The sequence below is a fragment of the Seriola lalandi genome, unplaced genomic scaffold, assembly GCF_002814215.2.
Source record: "Seriola lalandi dorsalis isolate HSWRI2012SDOR001 ecotype SW California unplaced genomic scaffold, Sedor1 jcf7180002054901, whole genome shotgun sequence".
NCBI lineage: Eukaryota > Metazoa > Chordata > Actinopteri > Carangiformes > Carangidae > Seriola > Seriola lalandi.
This window is the reverse complement of record NW_019525453.1, coordinates 4,416,510-4,427,160: the sequence shown is the minus strand read 5'-3', so window position 1 is coordinate 4,427,160 and position 10,651 is coordinate 4,416,510. Positions and strand designations below refer to the sequence as shown.

The following is a 10,651-nucleotide window of genomic DNA, read 5'->3' as shown; positions in this document are numbered from 1 at the left end:
TTTGGGAACAACATTTTTTTTTATTTCTGGGAATTGTTTGGAGTCAAAGGAGCATAAGACAATAATAATTAACTGGTTGAAAAAGCCAAGTACCAACACAAAAAATCAAAGTGAACAGACACACTGACCGATTTTGCATGAAAATGAATGAGAACGAATAACTTCAGCAATAAATAATGACATAAAAAAACAACATATTGCCGGAAGATAATGTCATAAAAATGAGACAAAAAATTAAGCTACACAATAACAGAAAAAAAATCAAATGCAAAAAGACGAGCTGAGCAGACGAGAACACTGACGCCACAGTAAAAAAGAAAAAGAGAAAAAAAATGAAGAAACAAAAAAACACCTGTAAGTCAGTAAGGTGCTAGCAGTACATCTCCAGATCCATCATAATCTGTCTTTATTCTCTTGTTCTGTTTTTTTAAATTTCCAATAAAAAAATAAATAACATGATGAAAGTAATTTCAGAATAGGGAGGAGTCCCTAATACAAGATCTGAGGGAGGTGTTTTCTATTCGACTTGACAGCTTCCGATGGTCAAATATTCATGCGACTGAAGAGAAACACCATCCAGAGAGACTAGACTTCTAATCTAACAACATTTGCTCCTGCCTAAACAAATGTTCCTGTGCACATCATTTTTTATCTCCAGGCGTTCCTGGCAAAAGAATAAAAATGATTTTTTTGTCATGTTGCTACAGCAGAAAAATCAAATCAAATGGTCTGTCTATACAAGAAGAGGGTTTAAAAAAACTGAACAGAAACTTGAATTTTCTGTACAATATTGACCTGCAAAGCACAACGGCTATGATGTAATAAAATATGTAAACATATTTGTTGTTTTTGACACAGTCGTCTGTGACAACAGATAGAATCACACTTGTTCACACTGAAATAGGTCTTTAGCCTGGATTTTTTTTCTTTTTTAAGATTGTAACAATTAAATCTCCGCCAGACACAAATTGATGATAATGCATTTTGCCACAGCATCTCAGGAAATGTAAAGGAAACTGGATAAAAAAAAAAAAAAAAAAATGAAATGAAAGACAAAAAGGAAAATGCTATCAGAGATTTTAAAATTCAGAGAAATAACAATGTGTTGTGCAATTCGCTTGGTGGATCCACTTTTGCACGCTTGAACACCATCTAGAATTTGGATGCCATGCAGAGCAGTCCAATCCTTAGCTGAGACGTGAGGGAGGGAGAGAGAAATATTGAGATACATTACTGTATCGCATCCTGCTGAGCGGTCACTGAGCACTGTCTAGTCACCTAGGACATTATCCTTCAAAAAAAAAAGGTCCAATTCAACAAAAAAAAATAAAAATTAGTAAATGAATAAATAAAAAAAGAAACAAAAAAAGAAATAAAAAGACAGCTTTAAGTATACATATACTTTACCTCACATCGCATCCATGAAAGCTACATTTAATGAAACTGTTTGTAATGCAAAATCATGTTTTGACTTCCAACTTTCCCGACAATCATTGTTTCTTGAGGTCCCTCACTTACACAGATGCCAGCACCACGTCACATACACCTCACATGCATGCTCAGAATGGCTGAAATGACAGCGATCGTATTTTACAGGGTTACAATGGACAAGGTCATTAGAACTCCAAGGATCACACACCTCTTGGCAGTCACTTGGGGTTGTGTGGATGTTAGAGAGATGTTATTCACACTGCCAAATGTCCAGCAGGGACTCCTTAAAAAGGTCCACGCTGAGTCCTGGTGAAGTTGTACTGCATTGTCTCTCCGTAATGCTTACAATAGTAAGTGTGCTTCCATAAGCCAAAGTTCTTTTGTTAATGTCTCAGTGACTCAGTAAGTCTTGAGTTCTCAAGAGGTTTTATCCTTTTTAAATCACAGTTGCCAATATGGTACTGTCAAAATGTTTATAACTTTGTTCCAAACAGTTTATTTTCTATGTGTTGGGAAATGACTTGATTTCTATACATAATATTCCTTGTCCTTATCTTTCGGTCTCTTGCTACTGGCGCTGCCTTTGGCGCTGCCGCTGGGTGTTTTATCCTTCACCACAGCGCCATTGGTTTGCGCCGAGTTGCTGATGTAGTTGCGCGTCTCGTCCACCTGGTAGGAACCCTCGTCCCTGTTCCTGTACTTGTACATGGCGTAGAGAAGGATGAGGATGCAGAGGGCAGCGGCTGAGACAATACCCACCACCATGCCCGTTGTACTGCTGGATTCTCGGATCACCTCTGAGGCCCCCGGGGGCACCCGCCGCACCACGCCGGGCACTGTGGGCAAGGCCGCAGGCACTGTGCGCAGCATGGGCGAGGTGATGAAGGGGCCCCGCGGCTTGGTGCCGTCCATATCGAAGGACGTGGGCAGGGGAAGCAGGACTATGTCCGGCTGCGGGGGTTTTACCTCGCGGTTGTTCATTTTCCCGGCGGGCAGCTTGGGTGGCGTATCTGAGGGGACTGCCGCCGGTGGCGTGCCCCGCAGGTCGGGTAGAGGCGAGGTGGGTGTAGTCCTACCTGCCTCAGAGGCTTTGCTAGGCCTCAAGTCCTTGGCCTCCCACTTGGGTGCGAGGGCTTTGTAGCCACCTTCATAGGCCGATGTGGTCAAGATCTTATCTGTTACCAGGGAGAAGGTCGTGTAAAAATCTTCATCGTCAGTCGGGGGCAGGCTAGAGTCGAAAGCTTCGCCAGAGCCAAACCCCGAAATCACCATGCCATCATCATCATCATCATCACCATCATCACCACCATCACCATCATCACAATCATCGCTGCCTCGGTCCGACAAGCAAGGTACCCCCGCCTCAGTGGCCATGGCCAAGGATTCTTTGGTGGTCTCAATAATGGTGAGGACGGGACGGAGGGTTGGGGGGAGGGGGATGAAGGGAGAACGGGTGGATACAGAAGGGATGTCTATGGGGTCCTCGACTAGCACGGGGATGACTAGCTCCCCTCCTGGAAAGTGAAGCAGAGACACAAACAGCAGTCAGAGGGCAGAACGTCTTTCGTCAGCAAAGCAAGAAGCAAACACCAAAAGAATCGGTAACCAAAAAACGTAAAAAGCAAAGCTCAACATAGGGAGGAAATGAACTGAAGATAAACAAACAAAGAAAGAACAGAAAATACTGTACCAGTGCAAAAACAATGAAACTCAGAACCAAACAAGACCCAAACTGAAAGAAAACAACAGCCATAAATAAAGTATACATTGCATCAAAAGGCTTTGAGGGATGCACAAGGGTGAGCCACAATAAACTGACCCCTCATACATATCCTAAATCTTCTCATATAGCAGTATGCATTATCAGAGCTACATCTATACTGCACTATGAACTCGTCATGGTTATTATATGTTCTATGTGCTGCAAGTAGATTCAGAATCGATCAGTGTGAATTACTGTAGACAGTTTTGGCCCTATATTTAGCTCTATCCGGTAATGCTGCATATTTCTCCACATAAACTGAGGCTTTTAAGAGGCTTGTTTCATTTATCATATCAAGTGTAAATCCTTTTTAGTCCATTCAAAAACTCTGAGTACCAAAACATGCGCTCTGTGGGTAAAAAGGAGCAGAGGGTATTAGCATTTGTTTGCAATTCAAGTGCAAGCCAGTGGGCCTGAAAGCAAGTTAACTAAGTCTGAAATGAGAAACTTGTTTGTAAGTTGTTTTCATACAGCTGCTCAGAGAGAGGCACTTTTTAACCCTGCTGACCTACATGGGCGGACAAATACTTACACTGACGGCAGCATCGTAAAGCGGGGAAACGACAGAGAACTAATAAGGGAAAGGTAATGTTTATGGACCGGAATTGCTCCAAGGTCCAAAAACATTATTTTGAGCCTCTTAAAAACCTGACTGGTACTTGAGGTCTAACAGAGGGTCACACACTGATCTAAAAGACTCGCACTCACAAGTTGTCTTGAAAAAACTGAGGGAACTGTTCTGTCTCAGCATTGGTAGGCTCCCCTATTTGCCCTAGCCTCTTGCCTTTTGACCCCTACAGTTACCACAATGGCACAAAGTCACAGGGCAGTTCAATGACACCTGAATGTTTGCAGATTTGTACCGTTTTCAAGATCGTTACATGTGTTCTTCATTGTGGAGAATGATATTATAACAGGATTCATTGATGAAGTGTCAGACTTAAGGACCTAAAAACATTTCTACACACACCCATTTATAATAACTCCATTTTAACTTGCTTTATTGGCGAAACCTGTTGTTTGACTACTACAAGGAGTTTGAAACATTCAGATGTCTACTGAAGCTGCTTATCCTCTTGCCAAAGTGGCTGATTTGTACATTGCAAAGGCTCACAAACAGGGCACTATAAAGAGATGCAAACCTTTTGGAACAATAAAAGAAAAAGAAAACACAACAGAAACGAAGGAAACCGAAATAATAATTAAGGCATTGCAAAAAGAGTTCAGAGTTAGAGCAAACATTGTAAAAACATTCACAAAGTAAAGCCACAGATAGAGCTATCCAGAAAGGGATTAGTAAGAAGTAAGTAGAAAAAACAGGTAAAAACAAAGTCAGCTCGGAAAATCATAAAAGCCTACAAAAAACAGTTTTCAAAGGAAGAAAGCATACCATCAGTTTTGTCAACTTACATCAACAAATTGCCCGCATGATTTTGGCAGGAAGAAAAAAAAAATTTACAAAAGAAAGTTGTGTAAGAATGCCTTTGGACAAGTTAGGTTAGTTTCGTTTTAACAATTTCTGATTAATTAGTATATATTTCTCTTTTTAGACAGGATGGTACAGGGAGGCAACAACACATACATCCACACATCATGACATGAAAAATAATCTTCACCATTCTGTTCAGGATATCTTTTTTTTGTTCTTTTGATAATCATTTAGTTTTGTATAAAAAAGAAAACTGTATATCTATAATTCTTGCTTTGATAGATAAGTATCTTCATAAATATCTACAGCCTGATTAGATGACTCTTTTTTTTTTTTTCTTTTTTTTTTTGCTCGACTTTAACATGTTCATCAGTAATGAACAAATGGATGACTGTACATATCTTAGAATCTCTACGTAAAGGGTTTGGGAGCAGGGAATGTGAGACGGGGTGGGACCTATGAACATACTAGGAAGGAAATGACATAGATGGGGGTGAACGTGTACATCAGTTGCCATGTCCATGTAAAGGCGGCACGAAGCGGTCGGGCGGCATTAGAGCTTTTGGCTGTAAGGAAGGGATGGGGATATACAAACAATGAGCATATACATGCCCATCTACAAAAGAGAACAGCACTCTCAACACTGACAGTTTTACAAACCCTAAGCTGCAACTTCTTTGCCATGCACAAAAATTAATCGACTCATTCATTGATTAAATCCAAATTTCAATCAGAGATAGCTATTAAATAACAGGAGAATATTAGAGATCAGCATAGAAACAGCTTGGAACAGTTTTCACAGATAGTGGTGAGGGGCTACTTTGGAGGTAGCTTCTCTTTTTTCTCTATGAGGATGTGAATTTGAAACTCCAATACAGCTGCAGTGTTTTGACACCCAATCTTAAAAACCTTCTGCCGTTCATTAAATAGCAATTAATTCATAGAGAAAAGAGGAAGCTTCATTCTAATTAGGGAAAAAAAATCATCAAAACATTGGCAATAGTGATTCTTAGCAAATTAGCAGATAAGTTAATATTTGAACATTTTCAGAAAAGAAACAGAGAGATACACATATATGTGTATTAACATATATGTACAAAAAGACAAAAATAAAACAGATTAGCAAGCAAGAAAGTAAGGCATTAAATTTCTCACACTATAAAAGATGAACAACCAGAAAGCACACACTGAGGCAGACAAAGAGAGGGGGACAGTTTATAGGCAAAGTGTCACCACCTTCACTTAACTAATAATAAAGTTTTTATTATTAGTTACTTCAATGCATTTCTCTTGTTAGTATTTTAAAACACAGGACAGGGCGTGCAATCTGGATGTACGTCAGAGAAAGAGAGGTAAATCAGACATGGTTTTATTTTGGATTTTAGTTCCACTATAAGAAGTTGGGTTAATGCATGCTTAAGTAAGTTGCATTTAGGGAGAGTAATATACAATAACAATACAGCAAGCCAGGGGTCAGGTAGGGGAAGGGGCTTAAGAAGGGGGGTCAAAGGTCAGTAAAAGGTCACTGCCACCAAAGGGCTGTAGGATATTCTCTCAGGCAAAGAAAACCATTCATCAGCAGTTAACAGGGGGGAGAAGGTGCACCACGGGTGATATATAACCAACATTATGTGGCATTTAGCCCAGCGGCATACGCTAATTAATCAAGAGGGTGAGGAGACTGATAAACAATGAGCTGCTTTTTATTAAATGTTTAGATGCTTTGTGTTATGTGCATAACCAACAGCCTTCGTTTGACAGATAAACACTGTGTTGGGAAGGAGTTCCACAAGAGGGCACAGGGTGGCGCGTTTTATTTGTGCCTCCGGTGAGTTTAAGGAGATGTGAGAGGCACATTTGTCTTCAGATATCAGGTTTTGGTGCCTCCTCTGCAGGCTGGTTACAGAAACCTCATTCATTTAGCCAAACTGGGTCTATGAGTTAAGAGCTATTGAGGAAATATGGCATCTGCCACGCTGCACTGACTGTGTATTATCAACACTGACGTCTTAAATGTGAATTCCCTGACTGTCCAACCGTGCTCCAGGGGATGCAGCAAACGTCTGACACAATACAGAGCGGCATTTCTACTGTATGAACGTGGTGCTTGATCTTCTCTTTGACAAACATCTAGTTCTCATGTTGCTCGGTTGGGATAATATTCCAATAACAGAGCCACACTCCTTGCACAGAAGCACAGAGTAAGTGATTTCAATGAGGCTTTATTTATCCAACTCTGCCCTTGTTGTCTTGGCCTTGTTTGCATCCGTTCACTCCGGTCTTGGTTAACAGCTTTCAGCGACTGTTAGCTTTGAGCTGTATCAACAACACACTTGGATATGAGGGGAACCGCTGCAGTTAAGGGGTCTTCCAGTAAAGCCAGTGCAGAGGACCTCGATGTTTTGGTAAACACTTTAATCCTATGTAAGCTCTTGCACAGGCGTTGCACGTCTTGCTGCATTTCCGAGGCAGACAAACACTGCGGTTTCTAATGGGTTTGCTTAACCAGATTGCATTTGTTTTCCGCCATCGTCAAGATGGATGGGGATTTTGTTTTTAAGCCTCTACCTCACTGGCAAATAATTCTCCACTCTGATAGGCCTACAGCCAGTTACACTGTTTTCTTTCTTTTTAGGCAAAAGCGAGTCAGGACTTCAGATTAATAAGGGTTTCTTTGTGCCTACTGACTAGCCTTTGCTTCAATAAGAATGAAAGAAACTGAATTTTCAAGCCATTCCCCTTTTCATTCCGCTCTGTAAGAACGACACTATCCGCTGCATGCCTGTGCTAGCCTTTGAAGAGGAATTAAAGTAAATATAGTCACTACTAAATGGCTGATTGACTGACTAGCTCAGCAGCTTGGATGATACAGATGCAGAAATCCTGGAGCAGCACTTTCTCCTCACTTCTCTCCACTTCCTCTCTCTTTTCCCTCTCTTCTCTCTCCTGGCCTGATCCCCGTGTCCATCCAGCATTTGCTGAGGCTTCCGAATGGAGATGAATCCCAACGGTGTGTCAGGGATTTGACGACGCTACACCATAAAAGTGGAAAGCCGGTGCACCAGCACCAACCATGGATGAACTGAGTCAATGGGATTTCGACGCTGCAAATTGTGGGTGAGTCAGTGGTTTGGAGCCCTGAAATCCCATTGTAGCTGCATGTATTGTACCTGGAGACCTTGCTGTAGCAGATTCATTCACCTCTACCCACTACAGGTAGAGAGCTGATTACTAGAGAGCAACACACAGAGTCTCAGTGTGGACACACTTAAAGGGACATGCCAAGGATTATTTGCCATGGCTGCGCATTCTACAAACATGTATCTTAAAAAAGCTGAACACTTTACCCTGCCATTAACTTATCTTATCTTGCCTGTGCACACCCCTGCCAGTCATTCATTTCCATCCAAAAAGTTGAGCGCTCCTCCATTTACAACTCCAGGGAGGCGAGAGGTCTGTCCTGTAAGGATGCACCAACCACCTCTTGCTGGAGGTACAGCCCTCTTCTCCCGGAGCCGCGGCGCATGGCAGATAGCTCTTAATACATCATCATGTGACCGGGGGCAGTGTGGCGTATTAAATTGGCATCTCCAGCAGGCGTGGCGACTTGCCCCTGTCAGCCGGTCGATTTGCTGTACAGCCATTAGGCTGCACCTCTGCATTCGGAAGACATGTGTCAGCTGAATAACCTTTAAACTGATCTGAGGCCTGTGTTGAAGTGACAGCTGGCCCGATGGGGCTTGACGGAAGCCATAGCTGACGCCACAAGTAAACTCAGTGATCCATTCCTATCGTACTTCATTCTGTACCCTACAAGTGGTAAGTCACACGGTATTACGTCCTCTGACCCTCCACCTTACCCACCCAAGGCCAATGAGATGAGGAGACACCTATAAATATGTTACACCTGTTTGATCTGTGTTCCGCCCCATCAAATAGTGACAGGGTAATGGCGCATGCAGGACCATTTATGGCCCCTTTATTAAGTATACAATCATTTTACAATCTATTTGACTGCTATGAACAGTGCAACAGTTACCCTGTTTGCAGAGATTTGTAGGAGTGTTGTTTTCTCCTCCTACAACAACCTACCGGTATGTTTCTGCTCTGTAGCAATAGTGTAGCAAAAAGTAAGGGGGTGGAAGCTGGGGCGATGGATGGGTGCACAAAGCATGCACCTATCCACTAGGGTTTGTGTCCCATCTCCTACCAACAGTCAATGTACACTTTCTCTATGACAACAATCTTCCACTATCTCGCAACCTGAATTTTTGGCCACTTGGGGGCAGCAAAACAAGCTGTAAACACAACACTGACATAATATCATTTCATGAAGATATGGCAAATGTCTTAGCCATTGCCTGTTTACATATCCAACAGAACAACATTTTCAACTCCCTAGAAAAATATCTGTCTCCTTAGCAGCTAAGTGCTCCGCTATGTTCAACAGCTGCTGGTCAGGTAGCGTACAGCGGATCTATCTGAGAACAGCTGCATCCAGACGTTTCTGGTCATGTAGCCAAAACAATGTTCTGAAAGAGGGTAAAATGCTGCAAACAGCTGACCTGAACTACAAAGTAGGATAATTATTCTCTATAGGTTTGTTCTTTCATGATTCAACACAGTCACTTAATTGATTGTTAATATAAAAACATCAATGACACCAGCTTTGACCAAATGGCTTTAGTTGCCTAAACTTCCACATAGAGGATGCAGGTTAGAAAATGTTCTTATGGATGATTTTGAAGGCCCTGACCGAGAGTATTTTGTCAGCATTTCTTTGTACATGTTACAGGTTGTCATACTATACTATTTAGTTTGCAGTTGAGCCTCTGCGATACACCTCTCTCCTGGCAGACATGTTGAACTGCTGTGGCAGAAAATAACACAGGCGTAAGTAATAACAATAATGATGTGTTTTAGGTCCTAGGGATTGTGTCTCTGACACAGCTTTCTGGCACCACAAGTAAATGGAACAAAACCATCATTAATGTTATTTGTCACAGCTCTGCTTTTCCTGGTATAACAGGTCAATATGTCTGCTGTGACAAAAATCTAGCTTTCTGTATTTTTAGCACTGGTTAGTCCAAGTAAAAGTTTTTACATGAGCTTGTTATTTGAAACAAATTATTTTCATCGCGTCTAAGTGTTAATGTCTTATGGGATTTTAGTCGTAGGTACCGTATGTACAAATCAAACAATCTGATTTTTACTTGTGGATTTGTGAAAATCATTTGCATCAATTACTACAATATAATTACATATTAATCACAAAATTGCTCTGATTACATGGTAATGACAAGCTGCACCACTGTTAATCACTGTGAAATTAAATCATAAATTGACTTGGTATTTGCTGTTCTCTAAATTGAGCATCTCTTCTGTTTCATCAATCATATCCAGGTAGTAGTTTTTTTTTTTTTACAAGCTATTGCATTTCTGCATAGAGTCAGTTGTTATTCAGAGGAGTATTAAGAATCACTGCACACACATTATTTGCTCTCTTGTGGAACTCACATGGGGTAAAGGGTATAAGGTAAGGTTTAACACTTTTATTAAACACACGGACAACACGACCACGTACAGCAGACAAGACAGGCTGTTTGACGGAGCGCAGACAGAGACAGCAGGCACAAGCACAAACACAAGACGCCTCTGAGGGAGGAGCTGCTGCAGGGAACAGCGGTGGTGCAGGCCCACCGCTGTAGCCCAGAACACACACTGACATGTAGTAGAAGCCAGCTGGGGGTTAGCCTGAGACTTATGGGTGGAGAAGAAGCAGCACACAAAATGGATGCCAATCATATCCATGCAGAAGCAGGGGAGTGGGGGGAGAGGATTATTAGTTAGTCTATAGAGCTGCGGTACAGTCCAGTACAGTGTGCATGCCACAAATGCCTTCTACTTGGAGCAACAGATAGAATAGAAAAACAGATATACTTTGTGGCAATAAAAGTCTTTTTATGCCATCTGCATTCAAACAGACATGTATATGCAGAAAGGCTAAAAGAAAAAAGGTGGGTGAGTCG

General features: G+C 41.7%; 1 protein-coding gene across 2 annotated transcripts in view; it reads right to left on the bottom strand.

Annotated features, from left to right (window-relative positions):
* Window positions 1-10,651, bottom strand: part of nrxn3b (neurexin 3b) — a 282,518-nt gene continuing 271,867 nt past the window's right edge. For both annotated transcript variants that reach the window (XM_023430082.1, XM_087180355.1), the window contains one exon: window positions 1-2,945. In XM_023430082.1, coding sequence (XP_023285850.1) covers window positions 1,960-2,945 — 986 coding nt within the window. In that variant the 3' untranslated portion in view covers window positions 1-1,959. The remainder of the gene's footprint in view (window positions 2,946-10,651) is intronic.